The sequence below is a fragment of the Barbatula barbatula genome (assembly GCF_947034865.1).
Source record: "Barbatula barbatula genome assembly, chromosome: 8".
In the NCBI taxonomy this organism is placed as follows: domain Eukaryota; kingdom Metazoa; phylum Chordata; class Actinopteri; order Cypriniformes; family Nemacheilidae; genus Barbatula; species Barbatula barbatula.
The window spans coordinates 9,333,781-9,351,899 of record NC_136771.1 but is presented as its reverse complement, the minus strand read 5'-3'; the positions used below and the strand labels follow the sequence as shown (position 1 = coordinate 9,351,899).

At 36.5% G+C, this 18,119-nt stretch overlaps 1 protein-coding gene across 1 annotated transcript; it reads right to left on the bottom strand.

The window, feature by feature from the left end:
- Positions 1-737: 737 nt before the first annotated feature.
- On the bottom strand, positions 738-16,804 carry LOC306898050 (uncharacterized protein). Its single transcript, XM_079463274.1, has 9 exons — positions 16,606-16,804; positions 7,869-7,911; positions 6,660-6,950; positions 6,123-6,410; positions 5,643-5,839; positions 5,046-5,261; positions 2,735-2,854; positions 2,376-2,480; positions 738-2,282 (listed from the first exon to the last, which is right to left on the bottom strand). Exons 2-9 carry the CDS (start codon positions 7,909-7,911, stop codon positions 2,178-2,180), a joined length of 1,365 nt encoding a protein of 454 aa, XP_079319400.1. The 5' UTR covers positions 16,606-16,804; the 3' UTR covers positions 738-2,177.
- Positions 16,805-18,119: the final 1,315 nt, after the last annotated feature.

Below are 18,119 nucleotides of genomic sequence, written 5' to 3'. Positions count from 1 at the left end.
AAAATATGTGTATATCAAACAAACTTAGGCCACTTTTCATTCAGACGTGTGCTACACATATTTGATATTTTTATTCCCCAACATCCTCAAAAGAAACGTAATCAAGCTTGGCCTTTTATGGAATTTATTTGTGTGGTGTTTATTGTGGGCAATGTTGCAAGTCAATCAATCAATGATGTTCTTTATGTGTCACTAGTTGGCAGTGCAATGAAGAGTTTCTAAACAATTAAGGTAAGGGGAGAAAAGCAAGGGACATATGATGTTTGAGCATATTGAAAAAATGGTCTTTGTATTAACAATAACCACCAAGAAGCACAGCGAGAGGACAAAGTCAAGATTTTGGAGAGTGGGTTGAGAGAGAACGAAAAAAGTGAAACTTCACCCGGTCATAAAATGACTTTCTCTCTTTCTATTTGCACCAGATCATTTTGAGTATGAAATGTTGCATGTTAATGTAATTATTGTGATTTTTCTGCATTTATTTGCCAAAATGTCAAAATAAGAAAAAATGCTTTGTATTTTTAGACCTTAAAAACTGCAAAGAAAACAAGTTCTTATTTACTTTTAAGCAATAGCCTACAACAGTGATATTTGTACATGTATTTAGGAAAAGTTAAAAAAAGATTTTTATGTGATAACCTTAATTATTATTATTCATGCGTCTTGTCATGCTGTCAGTCCATTTTTTATGTTAAAGGTGTATGTTGATTTTACACAAAATTGACACGACTATTCATAATATTTACCATATCATTGTTTATTTCCATTCTTTCCATTACAGTCTAAGTGAATAATAACTGCATATGGTTTGTAAAAAACCATAAGCATTTTGCAAGATGTAAACAACAAGCTCCTGTTTCAATTTAATGTAAAGTTTATAATTATTACTTATAAATGTTTGTTTAAAGGGGTCATATGACACGTTTATAACAAATATTATCGTTTGTTTAGATGTAATTCAATATGCACACATGATTTAAGGTTAAAAACCCTGTAACACCAAAGACAAAGGGAACAGGTATGCGCCCCTTATGACTCCTTTAACATTTTGATTTACTTGTAGATTTCATGTTGGTTGTATTTTTCAGTAAAAAACTGAAACAGGAAGCTTCTGGAACAGTGTTGGTTACGTTTTGCAAACAGTCTATGCATGCTCTATTCCGCATTTAACAAGGGGAATGAAAACAGCTTAAACAATGTATATAACCTCTAGGAATACACAATTAAAAAGAAATAGAAAAAAGTGAGCATGGGTCCTAAGGCAGTTTGGGCAGTGTTATAGCTAGTGGGCTACATTAGTACAATGGTAGGCCTATATATTTGTGTTGTTAGTAAGGCATCGGTATGGAGGTTATACACAAACTATTACAGTGATTACAGGCACAAGTAAAAGAATATTAGGATTCAAGTATGAACGCTTTGTTGTTTAATAAAAGGCAAACCGTGCATTACGCTGACATGCTGTTTGTAGCAATTTAAAACAATACAGGCTAATACAAAACGTACATACAATAATTGTAATGTGTTATTTAGAAACTATGTGTTTGAATAGTTATATTTAGATCCTTCCTGAAGCTAACTTCTGAGTGCAGCAGAAAGTTGTTCACACAGTATATGTAAAATTCTTTTACATTTCATACCTATTAGACAGGACAAGCAGAAAATATAGGAAGGTAAGAAAAGAATGACATTTAACATCTTTGGAAGTAGTTTTGTATGGTGGTGACAAAAATATAAAAAGTACTTAATGCACAAAAAAAAACTGTAAAGACTGGATTCCAATTTTTATTTCAAAAAGAAAAACGATTTACGAAAGGAGAAATCCTGAATGAAGATTATTTTGGATTATGTATTAGCCGTTTGATGAATGTGAGTGCAATTCAGCCTGTAGCAAAAAACTGCTGGTTTACAAGAGTAACAGTTTTAAGGAACATACTGAGTCGCAATGGCAAACACTATCTTCATTAATGCAGAGGTAGTACTTTTAGCTGAAATACAGTCATTTACGTTGCTCTTTACAGTGATAACCAATACTGACCAATGTATTGAACGGCAATATCGAGGATAAATAAAACATTAAAAAAAATTAAGTCTTGGAGTTTGCATGAACAAATCTGTGTATTTTTGTTTCTTTGCACACCAAGCTTTTATATGGCTAGTGTAGGCAGTACAGGCAGCTACAGGAAATTGTTTGTGACAGATTTCCCTTTGTCAATGTTAAAACTGACACCAGCTGAGTCTGAGGAGTTCAAGACATCATAGGGAACTCTGGTCGCTTCAGACTATTGATAAGAGAAAAAGACATTCATTAGGTTGGTGCTGTTGAGGTCTTAAAATATGACCCTCTTAAATGATCTAAGAAAGATATGTTTTACCCCCGGCTGAGGTCCTAGCAGTGATGCAGCAGGAGACGATTCACTGATATTGTATGTTGTGGGTTGAGGCCCAGATGGAGCGCTGTTCATCAGTGGATTGTAGTTCTGCACAAACACACAGCATGATTTTGAAATATACACAGAAAGGATGATATTTGTGTCCACGTTTCAATACAAGAAACAATTGTTTAGTACTGTACATATAAAATGTGTGTCTCTTGTATGTACTATTGCAAGTAATAATTCTGTGTCCCTTACGCGAAACACTTCAAACTGTCCTTAACACATTTTATTATATGTAACAAGTTGATAGAATGGTAAGCACATAGTAAAGCATGCAGTTAATATTTTAGATGTACCATAGGTGAAGATGGGTTGTACTGGTTTGGGGAAACATTCCACTGCGGGGGCTGGGCTGGGGGTCCTACAGGTCCAGGAGGATAAACAGGGTTCTGTGGTGCATACTCCGTATTAAAGCCCTAGAAAAACATAAAAAGTTATGTTTAATAAACACACACGCATACAGTATACAGTGGGTACGGAAAGTATTCAGAGCCCCTTACATTTTTACTCTGTTATATTGCAGCCATTTGCAAAAATCATTTAAGTGATGACATTTTTTCTCATTAATGTACACACAACACCCCATATTGACAGAAGAACACAGACTTGTTGACATTTGTGCAGATTTATTAAAAAAGAAAAACTGAAATATCACACGGTCCTAAGTATTCAGACCCTTTGCTCACTATTTAGTAGAAGCACCCTTTTGATCTAATACAGCCATGAGTCTTTTTCGGGAAAGATGCAACAAGTTTTTCACACCTGGATTTGGGGATCCTCTGCCATTCCTCTTTGCAGATCCTCTCTAGTTCTGTCAGGTTGGATGGTAAACGTTGGTGGACGGCCATTTTCAGGTCTCTCCAGAGATGCTCAATTGGGTTTAAGTCAGGGCTCTGTCTGGGCCATTCAAAAACAGTCACTGAGTTGTTGTGAAGCCACTCCTTGTTGGAGGGTGAACCTTCGGCCCAGTCTGAGGTCTTGAGCACTCTGGTGAAGGTTTTTGTCCAGGATATCCCTGTACTTGGCCGCATTCATCTTTCCAGAGAATCGTATTTCTCACCATCTTGGAGTCCTTCAGGTGTTTTTTAGCAAACTCCATGCAGGCTGTCATGTGTCTTGCACTTAGGAGAGGCTTCCGTCGGGCCACTCTGCCATAAAGCCCCGACTGGTGGAGGGCTGCAGTGATGGTTGACTTTCTACAACTTTCTCCCATCTCCCTACAGCATCTCTGGAGCTCAGCCACAGTGATATTTGGGTTCTTCTTTACCTCTCTCACCAAGGCTCTTCTCCCCCGATAGCTCAGTTTGGCCGGACGGCCAGCTCTAAGAAGGGTTCTGGTCTTCCATTTAAGGATTATGGAGGCCACTGTGCTCTTAGCAACCTTAAGTGCAGCAGAAATGTTTTTGTAACCTTGGCCAGATCTGTGCCTTGCCACAATTCTGTCTCTGAGCTCTTCAGGCAGTTCCTTTGACCTCATAATTCTCATTTGCTCTGACATGCACTGTGAGCTGTAAGGTCTATATAGACAGGTGTGTGGCTTTCCTAACCAAGTCCAGTCAGTATAAACAAACACAGCTGGACTAAAGAAGGTTAGAACCATCTCAAGGATGATCAGAAGAAATGGACAGCACCTCAGTTAAATATATGTGTCACAGCAAAGGGTCTGAATACTTAGGACCATGTGATATTTCAGTTTTTCTTTTTAATAAATCTGCAAAAATGTCAACAAGCCTGTGTTCTTCTTTGAATATAGGGTGCTGTGTGTACATTAATGAGAAAAATATAAACTTAAATGAATTTAACAAATGGCTGCAATATAACAAAGAGTGAAAATGTAAGGGGGTCTGAATACTATCCGTACCCACTGTATATACACAAAACATACTGCAACGATTGTATGTGCGTTTGAGTATATTTATGAGATACAGTAAAGTGCAAAAGCGTATGACCACCATTAGATTTCCAGCAGTGGCGTTTAAGCAATGGAACAATGACCATAAATGTATCTTCTTATTAGAATACAACAAGACAATACAGTACATGTATGGTCCGCAATGTTAAAAAACTGCTTTACTGGCTAAAGTGTCAAGTATTTAGTGTGGCATCCCTTCACTTGAGCAATAACAGAAACATGGTTGTCTTAAACCTAGACAGAATCTAATTGGAACCTTATTTTCCAATTCTAATCCAATGACTTCACAGTCGACCCCAAAGAGTTCAAGATGTGCTTCGTGTCAAGAAAGGTCACACTAAATACTGTCTTTTGGCTAAATGAAGCAAATTCGTTTAGAGAAAAAAGAAATTCTAAATTTTTCCTGTATTTTCGGTTTGTGTCTTCATAAAGACACAGAAAATTAATGGCCTAAGACTTTAGCACAATTTTGTGTGTATATATATATAAACGAGCTGTAACTTGTCAGTAGAGAACGCGGTAAGAAATTGCTATCCCCCATGAGGGGGCGCCCCGAGTCCATATCTTAATGGAATTGATGTCATTTGAATGTTACTGTTTTACATACATACATGCTGTATATGTATGTGTCATGAGCTTCTCTGAGAAAAAAATAAACACTTTAATTTAATGAATGTGTTTGTATTTGAACTTACAGGGTTAGGAGGAACACCCGGTTGTCCGCTCCATTGTGGTGGAGGATACTGAATCTGACTTGGGTCCATCGGAGGATATTGAGTCTGACCTTGGTCTGGAGGAGGATAATGCATTTGACCTGGGTTTGGAGGAGGAAACTGATTGTGTCCTTGGTTTGGAGGAGGAAATTGATTCTGACCCTGGTCTGGAAGAGTAGGATAGCCAGCCGTATAACCCTAAAACAAGGAAACCCAATATAATAAATATGGACTAATGTGAATGTGCAAGTCATTTATAGTGTTTTTATTTATTTGTTGAATTTTACTGTTGTTCTGAAGAGCTTGTCAGACAAAGACAGTATGACCTGCTATGATTATTATCCACAGTATATATATCACCTATATATCATACATGCCTTGATTTACCTTTTTTTGGACATTTTACCACTTTACTGTTGTTGTATGGCATCAAATCAGTAACTATTAGGCTACTGACAGTGCAACCACTTCATACACTCTCAATGAATGGTTACTTGCGAATAAAATTAACTACATTTTATTCTGATTATGATGTTGCTGTTTTGTCTGGTTTGAGTGTCTTACATCAGATGATATTACCTGTGAGGGGTCAGTCACTGGATGACAAATTGGTACAGACTCAGGCAGGGGATTGAGGGTGTTGTCATTGTCTGTTTGTGATTTATTCTTCCTACAACATTTACAGATTCTCTTCCTGCAGCAGAAGCAGATACTCCCCGGAATCCCGAGAAGAATCAGAGCTAAAAGACTTTTATTTGGAGTGAAATCGTGTCGATCTAAATAAAAAAGCAAGAACAGACAGTAAATCAAGAGCAGAAATAAAATTATGATGATTACTAATCCCAGTGAATTTATGTGTTTAAACAACAAACCATCAAAACAATCTTAGTAATTTAAAAAGTGATGACTGTTCATGCTACACAAACTCGGAGACATTTTTCAGATTTAAAGTAAATATAAAAAGGTTAGTCATGGTACCAAGAATAAACATTCAAAAACAAAGCAAAAATGTACAGTATATTTAGTTTTCACAGCATTTTGAAGAAATGCCATACTTACCCACTAATATCATTGTTTTGTTTGACACAACTCGGTTTTTATGATCGGTGAGTTTGTATCTGCCCACATCTGATACGTTGACATTAAGCACCTTGATCCTTTCATTGCTTACTTTAACTCGGTTGAAGTACTCTGGGTCTGAATTACCCACAGGGATTCCACCCTCCACCAGGGTGACAAATGAATGGTTGTTTTGGTGAAAGCGAAGAGTGGCATCAACCAGTTTGATTCCTTCTAGAGATATGCTGAGGGTTTCACCTGGGATACATTCAATAATGCTTCTCTTGGCTATAAGGGAGAGAAAAAATAAGAAAGAGTGTAAAAATTTTATTCCTCAGACAGATTTAAACTCAAGTATTTGGTAGATGCTTTTATTGGAAAAAAACAGTTTATCGGCTGTGCGTTCCCTGACAATCAAACGCATGACCTTAAAGTTGCTAGCAACAAGTTCTCTCTATCTCCTGAGCTACAGTTCATCACAAAACATGTTCTGATCAGATGAAGGTGGTGTGGGAGGAAAAGTATTAATTAACTTACTGTTGACCTTAACCGTGTAGGTGGAGATTATGGTATTCCACGAATTGAACAGGGTGTATGTTCCCTCGTCATCAAACGTAACATGCCTGAGTTGGAAACTCCAGCCATTACCGGAGGAGTGTACCGTGCCTTTACTGACTTTATTAGGTAAAAGAATCCGCCGTTGCCAGATAGTAACATGGGTTGCCTCATCAGCAGAAGTGAACTCCAATTTATCTGTCCTTTCGGGAAGATCCAGACTCAAATAATCACCATGGTTTATCTGCTTCTGATGTGTGTAAACTGCAGAGACTGCAGAGAAGTAATTTTGGTTTGTTACATTTGCACATGTTTTATTCAGTGTATTACAGATAGACATCAGTTTTTTGTGTGATCAAACTCATGACTTTGATGTTGCCCAACTCTACTAGTTGGGCTATAAGAACACAAGAATGCACTGAATGAAGATGCACCATAGTGCACCCATTCAACAAATAGAGGATTTTGCTTGATCTTTTCTTATAACACAAGGCCTGATTCTACTTGTCTCAACAGTTGTAATGAATGCATACCGCACCCTTAGTCAATTCATCCTTTCAAGCAGGGTTCTCAAGTCTCACGCATTGGCCGTGAGACACACGCAATTCAACCAGTTCACACGCTCACACGCCACAACGTGTTTTTTTTTTACGCCGAAAAGGCAATGGCAACCAAGTTGTCCTGCAAGCTTTATATATAACTTTGTTTACGAGGCGCAGGCACACAAAGTGAAGTTTCCTGCCGCCAGCACGTATCTCGGCCAGATTGCGTTCGTTACTAGGTAACAACAATATCGTGCGAACACACGTCGTGATGGAGAGGGTATGTTGGAAGAAAGCTCGTCTAACATTTTAGGCTAGAACATTTAATATATAGCCCATCGTATACATATTAATGCAGTCAAAACATTACCTGAAAACTAAGGGAAATGTTAAAGGATATGGGAAGGAATGAAGATTTATTTCATTTTATTTAAAATAATATACTGTATTAATAGTCTTCTTGTTACATCAATGATGCTACATGTAATTTGTGCTGGTGAATTATGAACAATGGAAAAAATTGGGGGGTGGGGGCTCCATTAGGGCTACTCCCCTAACCGCATGTGATCTCACTCCGTGCTTTTGATAAAACTTGAGAACCCTGCTTTCAAGTGTGTTCAATTAGGTTCTTAGTGTTTGAAATAGTTACCTGCACAAATAGCAGCTGCAAGAATGATCAAAATTTTCAGCATCTAATTGAGAAAAGATAAATAGAACAATTAATACTGTTTAAGCTCTTTATACATCAATAATGTCAACTGAAATAAATGATACGGTAATGAGGTGTAAAAAACGTTTAAAATCTAAGATTTTGTCTGTTAACATTAAGTTTATGCACCTACTAATATAAATAACTGTACTGACATTAACATTAACAAGGATTACTTGCTGAAAAACTATATTATTCATTGTTAAATAATGTTAGCTAATGCATTTACTACTGTTAGCAAACACAACCCTAATTGTTACCAAAATGATAATGGTTTATGTCAATGGTTGCATGTTCGAAATGAAGGTAGGCATCTCAGGCAGATTTTTTTATTATTATTCTCAGTAATAATATCCGGTTCTATTTTTTTAACTGATTATAATAATTAAAAATTATTCTATATCAATAACATTTCAGCTGTAGCTTTGGAGGTGTCTGTTTCACAAGATATATTTTAAGGCTGAAAGACACAAACCCCTTAGCACACTCCATCTGGCATACGTCTATTTGACGTCTGCATTTACATCTCCAAGACATCTGCAATACATAGTCTGCTCATCAGCAATACGTCTTGGAGACGTCTACTGTCAGATGTCATATAGACATCTAGAAGATGTCGGTAAGATGTTTATGATTTAGAATGGATGTAAAACTGCACAAAGATGTGTAGCAGATTTTTTCCAGATCTCATGATCTTTAGCATACGTATTACAGGCATCTCTGAGACATATTGAAGATGAGCAAACTACGTATTGCAGATGTTAATGCAGACGTCAAATAGACGTGAGCCAGATGGAGTGTGCTATCTGGGAAGGAATAACCTGGTAAAGTTTGCAAACAAAACAAGCAGATTTGATCGTGCCTTTATTGAAGGATATAAAACAGCTTCATATTCCTTAAAAACTGTAATTTAACTGAAAGAGAGTGAAAAGTGAATCCTATTTTGTTTTCTCAGAGAACCCAAACACTATTGAAAGTTGAAAAACTACACTAAAAGTGAAACTCACAAAGTAGAAGGTTTTCTGGTATTCTTAGGGAATCTATGAGAAAACCTTATAGCTTTTCCTCCAGAAAAGTAATTAAAAACAGCCGTGATAGCCGTGGTTTACGATATATGTAAAGAACAACTTTATCATGTCTCTAGTTTCTTCATATCTCGTTAGTTATAGCCTACTTTAGTATTTATTAATGTTTGTCATAAGGAAATGTGAAATTAATTATTTGTGCCTGTTATTCGTGAGAATCAACTAGAATGCATTATGTTCAATGAAATGTTATAGACGAGACAAGCAACAGAAAAAACAACTTTGCAGTAGTCGAGAAAAAAACACTAAACATTTAGAGATTGAACCATCGAACAAACATCCAAGGTAATATAGTTGAATTTACGTATTATATAAAAACGAATGTGTTTCACTGTGGAAATGCCTTTTTTTGTAGTTAATTTAGAGATTTTTCAAAGACCTTTCAAAAGCCTTTACAGCAGTAAAACATGATGTATGTCATATAAGTATGAAATTAGTAGTATGTAGTCATATAGTAAAGTCGCATTGTTTTTAATAACATAAATCTCCCCGTCTTTAATGGGGGGCCGGGTCGGTTTGTAACAGAAAATGACATGGGCCGGAGGTACTACTTGAATTATTGTGGAGATTTAATTATGATTTGAAATTTATTTATTATCCCTCCTAATGGTAGAATAGTTTAGTGCTACTCGAATTCAAAACATTTTCTTATGCATATTAATTAACCTTTCTCTTTCCCAACCGCTTGGCCATTTTGTCGTCTTTGAAATTTTCCGATGGTTCGCGCGTCAGTTCTATTGCAATAGTACGTTATGAATTTAACAAACAATTAGGCTATGTGAGTAACTTAGAGAAATTTGGGTCTGAAAGCCAATATTTACTATCAAATATATACATGATATAAGTGAAACTGTATGCCTATATTTCGCGTCATGGGAGGGGCTTCTGACGCTCGCTCACGTCCCTACTAGAGCAAGCTCCTGATTGGTTACACGGCGCAAAATTTCATCAAAGTTCAGATTTTTCAACGCAAACGCTCAATTCGTCCGATTCGCGTGAGCGTCTTTGCATTGACTAAACATGTAAATCACTTGCGCTTAAATTCGCGTTTGGTGTGAACACACTATAAGGCATTGTTCAGAGGGCCGGTCCAAATCTGTTGGCGGGCCACATTCAGCCCGCGGGCCGTAGTTTGGGGACCCCTGGTGTAAGCTTTTGATAAAAGCGCCTGCCAAATGTTTAAATGTAAACTTAAATCTACTTTAAATTATTAAACATTACCGATGTGTACACAATAATTAAACCTAAATGATTGTGGACAATCCTGAGTTTTAACAGTTCCGTATGACAATAAATACATATTCAAGTCTATAACCTTTTTAACTGTACCCAAAACGCTTCTGTACTCCATGTAAATAGAAAATTATTGAAATTAGTTGAGAAATAAAAATGAATAAAAATGTTATCCAGAAAACTGCAGCTCCACCATTCACTCGTATGTCTTTGTAGTCTGCTTTTGTCCTCACCAATATGGCGGTTTGTGTTGTCGTACGATGCGTTGACATTGTAACATTATGTCATTACTTTTTTGTAATTCTATACTTTTTGTACTTTTTTGTAATTCTATACTTTTTGTATTTTTGTTCTTTAAGTATTTTAGTTAAGACCCTGTTGTGATGTATTGGAGTCACTGGCAGTAACAACAGGAACAGTTATGGGCGGCCTGGAGGTAACTGGGTATATAAACACTGACACCATAAGGGAGTGTTTGTTGGGTAGAGAGAAGTCTGAGGATTGATCTTGTGCTACCTTCTTTTTCATCCAAAGTTCTGCGTGGAGAACTCTTTGAGTTTCTGCTCAACTAAAGGACTTCTTACTTACCACATGTTCTTTTGTGAGTACGGATTCTAGAGACAGTGAATCCAAGAGTAGTCCACACCAGCATCAAGGCTACAGCGCATGGCCTTGCACATGGTCAGCTAAGTGGCGCTGAGGACAACTAGTCACTGAACATCATCTCAAGCGACCTTTTCTCATATGGAGGATTATATGATTACTATCATTGCATCGCACTCAAATAACTTTAGGGAGCTGTGACGCATTTCATCATCAAACACCTTAACAAAGACAGGACATGCCAATAGATACGTTTGTTTTTATCTCATTGAACCGTGATTGAAGAGACAAAGACCTCCAGGATCTCCGACTTTATTTCTATTGTCTTTGGGTTAATTTTGACACATTTATTAAGCTCTGGTGAAGAAAATTAAAATTATGCAGTTGATTTGTGGTGTTTGTTTTGTGAAGAGTTCTTTTTATCAGTACATGTCAAAACCCCTTAGAGTAACATCTTTAAAAGAAAGGAAGTGTTGCAATAAATATATGTGTGTGTGTATATGCTATGCCCAAACTAACTTGAGCCCAAACTAACATAAATATATGACCTTAACGCTGCACAAGACTTAGCTTAATTTATATATTATTTATATATATATATTAATCACACAAACTAATTCAACAATTTATATACATGGAACTTTGTTATGAAACTAGTACTAAAATGTTCAGAAAAACATCCCTATGATTGCACAAGGTTCCGTTCTCTGGAATAAGCGTTTTATGTCTTTTTTTTATTATTTAAAAATTTTTTATGAATGCAATTATACATTCAACTGGAAAATATTCAGAATATTATTCCCTATAATGCACAAGGCTTGTTTTACTGATTATTCTTGTTTTATTTTATATACATTACTAAATCATATTTATTATATGTTTAATACACTGTACCTACTTTATTTCATATTTCATAACCACTGATATTTCATAAAACTCTGACATCCAGTCAGGTAATGGTGTTTGGTTGCCTTATATTGGAATAATTTCTTGATATTTTTTGTATTATATGCATATTATTTAATATAGTAAAAGTGTAGTACTAATGTTTTTGTCAGATTGATAGCATTTATATAGACATATTTTTGTTACAAAAGTAAAGGATAAACGTAATTTTCTGTAGTTGCTATGGGTAAGGAATGAACAGTTGCTTTGATATATTTAATATGTTTGATATCTGATAATAAATCAATAAATCATACATACATCGGTTTAATTAAAACAAATCAAGGCTCAGTATTTTATATATTGGACAAAGCATTGTGCATCACTGTGAGAAGTTTACAGTGTCATGCTCTAACCACTGAGCAACGGGAAAGCTGTAAATGCACATGCTCGGAACATGTCAGGGCTTAAACGAATATTATTATTTGTTTTAGATGTAACGCAATATGTATACACGATTTAAGGTTCTAAAACGCTGTATTTTTCCAGATACCGTACACATTTGTATATCAATTAGTTTAATGAATTTAAATGGGTTTCAGGACTGCCTTGTACATTATAAGGAATAATATTCTGAAGATTTTTCAGTTGGTTTGATACCATTATCTGAAAAGGTGTCTGATGACGATACGAAAGATGACGATACCTCTGTAGCAGCTCGCATAACAGCCTGCCTAGAGGACATCTCAGTTTGGATGAAAGAGAATCATCTCCAGCTGAACCCCACCCAAGAAAGAACTACTCGCGCTTGACCAGCCCCTGTTAACCTCAAGGTTGTACTACTGCAATGCTCTACTTGCTGGCCTTCCTGCAAAGGCTATCAAACCACTTCAGCTGGTTCCAAATGCAGCATCACGCCTCGTCTTCCAACAGCCCAAAAGGGCTCATGCGACACCCCTTTTCATCTCTCTCCACTGGCTACCGGTTGAAGCCCAGATCAGATTCAAGTCACTGATGTTTGCCTACAGGACTATCACTGGATCTGCGCCGGCATACTTTCACACCCTACTACACTCCTACAGCCCATCAAGAACCCTGCGTTCAGCAAACGAGCGGCACCTTGTAATGCCTTCTCATAAGGGCACTAAATCCCTTTCCGCTCATTCTCCTTCACAACCCCTTCCTGGTGGAACATTCTTCCCAATGCGCTCCGGTCAACCACATCTCTCACAACCTTCAAAAAACAACTTAAAACACACCTCTTCTGTGAATACTTGACAGACAAATGATGGAAAAAAAACAAGCACACCAACCCTCTTCTGTCAACAGGTAGTGGTCTAGCTTTTGTTGAAACTAGTAACTTTGTATTAGCACCTAATGTACTATTGCTCTTTCATGACATATCGCTTATAGTCACTTTGGATAAAAGCGTCTGCTAAATGACTAAATGTAAATGTAATGATGAAATAAAGTAGGTACAGTGTATTAAACATATAATAAATATGATTTAGTAATGTATATAAAATAATACAGGAATAATCAGAAAAACAAGCCTTGTGCATTATAGGGAATAATATTCTGAATATTGTCCAGTTGGTTTGATACCTTTATCTGAAAAGGTGTCAGAGTTTAATGAACGTACAATTGCATACATTAAAATTAGTAAAATAATTAAAAAAACAAAACGCTTATTCCAAAGAACGGAACCTTGTGCAATCACATGAAACTAGTACTAAAATGTTCAGGAAAAACATCAACCCAAACAAAATTCCATGTAGTTAAATTGTTGAATTAGTTTGAGTGATTAATATAACATATTTAAATTAAACTAAGTCTTGTGCAGTGTAAAGGTCATATTATGTCTGTCTGAGTTAGTTTGTATGGAAGCAAATAAGAGACATAATGTTTTGAAATTTAACAGCCAATGAATACTTGAGTTTGAATTATTTTACTTTGGAAACCTTGTATCTGAATTTATTTGTTTCGAATTTACCTCTATGAAATTTAAATATGAAAATTCTTGATTTCCATTTTAAAAACTTGAATTTAATGCTCACAAATTCAGATACAAAACAAAATCAACTTACAGAATTTCAGATAAAATACATTCAGGTTGATCAAATTCGATTGCTCTTATTCAGATCTAAAATTTCAAGTTAATATTTTTCAAAGAAAACATATGTCTAATTCGACTGCTCAAATTCAGATCGAAAAATTCAAGTTAAATATTCACATGGTAACATCCGGGCTACCCAGGATAGGAAAAACAGTTGAGCCCAGAGCCCGTCTGCAATTGAACCGAACCATTGAACCGAACCAATGAACCGACGTCGGGTGGCCTATCAGAGCACGTCAACCTGACCGTCTGTCATGATCCAAGAAGAGGCAAAGTCACGTATATTAAACCTGTAAAGAAGATGACTTCTTATGGCAAGCCGTTTTGACATAAAAACCTTGGGTTTGACTATCCATAAAATATATTTTAGATAGTTTTAATTGTATTTCGACGAGTCATAATTGTAATTTCACTAGTCAAATTGATAATTAGAGATATCTGCAATTATAATTGCGCTAGTAAGAAATATGATTCGAGATATCTGTAAATATGTTTTGACTAGTCAAAACTCTATTTTAGATATCTGTAATGACCTCATAGATATCTAAAATTATCGCGTCACAAATACGCAAAGTATTTAAAGATATCTCTAATTCAGTTTCGACTAGTCTCAATTATATTTTAAGATATCTGAATCGTGCCTGCTCCTAGTCGAATCTGCTGTTGTGTGACGTGCTACTTAATCTCCTCAGCTCCTCCCCCACGCCAAAACCAAAAGCGCAACGGCTAATGCTATCACCTTGGCTTCATCGGAACACAGCAAAGGAGACAACAGGCTAGTTTTTTTAAACGGATGTCAATGGGTTTTGTTCGCTTTTACGCTTTCTCCAGTTGGATGTCTTAAAGACCCTTCGATCTAACTAAAATAAGGGTTTCTTATCTATGCCAGAGCCCCTCCTTATACCTAGTGCTAACGGCTAACAACAGTAGACAGCGTTTGTAACTTGTCAAGGAGAGAAAAGAACTGAATGAAGTACTTTAGGGATTATTAAATAATATATGGAGGCAGTCATGTATGCATAGCGCTGAGATTTTAATTGCAGTCATGTTACAAAGCAGACCAAACAATGTGTAATGTTCAATAAAGGCAAAGATCAGCAAACTGCTCGTTTTGTTGTAATTTATTTTTTATATATTTTTTGAATAGACATGAGTGAAAAACATTTGAATTATATACCAAAACGTAAAAAAGTACAAATAAGCACGTGATGGACAAGAATGTTGCATATATGGCACTTCAATCATGACCTGCTGGCACTGAGATCCGAATCGGCAAATTTCTGATCACAAGTCCAACGCTCTAACCACTAGGCCACAGACACCTATACAGATGTCTCGTTCTCGCTTCTCAGGGAACCGAGGTTACGAAAGTAACCGGAGAAGTTTTCCTGCTGGCTATAACGTGTTGCCTAGCTGACTTACCTACATAGAGAGACGAGTCACACAACAAACCATAGCTAACAGTTATGTGTTCCAAAAAAATAATCAGCAACAACATACTTTTGTTCTGTCGAGTCTGATTGTACATAAACAGCAAACTACCGGAGCGCCTTCGTTTTCCCTAGAAGTCATCTTCTTTACAGGTTTAATATACGTTACTTTGCCTCTTCTTGGATCATGACAGACAGTCAGGTTGACGTGCTCTGATAGGCCGCCCGACGTCGGTTCGGTTCAATGGTTCGGTTCAATTGCAGACGGGCTCTGGGCTCAACTGTTTTTCCTATCCTGGGTAGCCCGGATGTTACCATGTGAATATTTAACTTGAATTTTTCGATCTGAATTTGAGCAGTCGAATTAGACATATGTTTTCTTTGAAAAATATTAACTTGAAATTTTAGATCTGAATAAGAGCAATCGAATTTGATCAACCTGAATGTATTTTATCTGAAATTCTGTAAGTTGATTTTGTTTTGTATCTGAATTTGTGAGCATTAAATTCAAGTTTTTAAAATGGAAATCAAGAATTTTCATATTTAAATTTCATAGAGGTAAATTCGAAACAAATAAATTCAGATACAAGGTTTCCAAAGTAAAATAATTCAAACTCAAGTATTCATTGGCTATTAAATTTCAAAACATTATGTCTCTTTTCTGCTTCCATAGTTTGGGCTCAAAACATAACAGGCGCAAAGAGTTTAACTGAACATTCAATGGACATTCGGTTTCAAACCAATGTAAAACTAACTGCCGTTGGTCATTGAGCAGAATATATTTATAAATGCCTGCACAGCTTTCATGCGGCGGAAAGGAAATGCACGTTATATAAATGATTGGGCCAGATCTTAAGTGACTTCATTGCGAGAGGCGCCAATGCACTAAGTAATCTAGTTATGGGTCGAGTAATATTGAACAAAAATATTCAGGCTGCAGTTTAGGTTAGACATTCAAGTAGATATTTGAAACACATTGCTATGCTTTATGGATCTCATCGGACAACAAGGTTTGGAATATGAGGCTACATCGAATGCACAAGGAAAGCCTATTCTTGGCTACCATTAACAACACTGTAGGAAAGGCTGTTTACGATCCTCGAAAACATGGTTGATTTTCAATAAAATAACACACCTCCGCCGGAGGCAGACAGATTAAGAGAAGCTTAAAGAAAACCGATGCATTGGAATAAAAAACAAAATCGGTTACACACAAATATAACCGGCATACGCATGTAGGCTATGTTTATATGCATAATATCCATTGGTTACAATGTATACGCGAGCAATGATAACAAGAAAAACGCGAAGGATCGAGTACTCACAATTTCACCAGTATATTTATGAACGTTTCCGGTGTAAACTGATGATTTAGAGTCGGCGTTCCAAGGTTGCAAATAGTGTTGTAGCCTATGGATAGGTGTGTCCTTGGATGGGTCTATGGGAGTCTGGTCGCGTTAACTCCACCCCTGTGGGTTGCGTGCAGACATACCACCCTGGGCACATTCCGCCTCCTTTGTCTTCACGAACTTGAGCTAAATGCATACAATTTAGGACGATGTGGAGTTTGTGTGTAAGTTTGGGATGGGTATAGGAACTTTCTTCTATATCATTGCATTTGAGGAGCGTAATCCTTCGTTTTAATGTTGAATGAGTTATTTGTGTATCTTGTTTATACAAACGGCGGCCTATGCGGCATTTAAGAACTGACTTTTTATCATGCTTTAGATAGTGTATGCGTTAGATAGTGTATGAAAACTTGCCTTGTTTGCAAAGCATATTTTTTGTATGAATGATGCCGTTTTTTAGCGCATTAGTAAATCTTGCTAGAGTCAGTGGATAGAAATGAATAAATGTTTTACTTAAATAAGGGTGTTTGGAATACATTTAGCTGTTTATAGTCGGCGTTCAGCTGTTAATTCTATATTTGACTCGAGTGGGCATATTAGTAACAGAGACAGAGCACAGACAACAAGCCATAAACAAACGCAACAGGATACACACCAAGGGCGGGGCTAGAAAACCGCTCTTCCCAGCATGCACCAGTCACGTAAATGTGCATTGTGCACAAATGCAAACCATCTGCAGAATTGGTAAGACCAAAGCCGTGACCCAGTTCCAACACTATCTGCTCCTCACTTGGCCGACAACCAGTTAGAGGCGGAGCTAACATTTCAGAATCCTCACTAACCGTAATGAGCATCAACTTTCACTTCCATTCCGAGGCTGTTGCTCTCTGTCTTTGCAGATTTATACGACTGACAAATAATGTATGGACATAAATTCCGTTTTGATCTTCATTACCATTATATATGTTAAACTGTCTTTGTCTGAATTGTTTTTGATGTGAATGTGTTATTCGAAGGAGAGGTGGGTCTCCTAATAAGATTTTGTGTGACATCCACTGCTTGTCTGTCTGGTATGACTGTTTTTAGGTAGCTAATGAATTGCTGTTCTTTATTAGTTTTCTTTCCTTAATGAATAACCTGTTTTCTTAACTTACACCGTGTCTACACCGGACGCGACCAGTGTGGACAAAACCTAAAATTATAATGGGTTCTAGTGAATTCTATTATCTTTGTTAAGGTGCATGTATCTTTGCAAATGGAGCATGGGTGGTTTTGTTGTATCCCAGCTTCAACCAAGCTGCAAGTTGCTATTTAAAGACATTTTTGTGTGAATCTGTGTCTACCTCTCTTTTCAGAAGATATTCCCCCAAACATTATAAAGATATATTGAATAATCAACAATACATTTTTTATTTCATTGTATTAAAATGTATTGTAAATAGGCTATTATGTAAATCGATCTTTTGAGACACATCTAAGTATTTTATTTA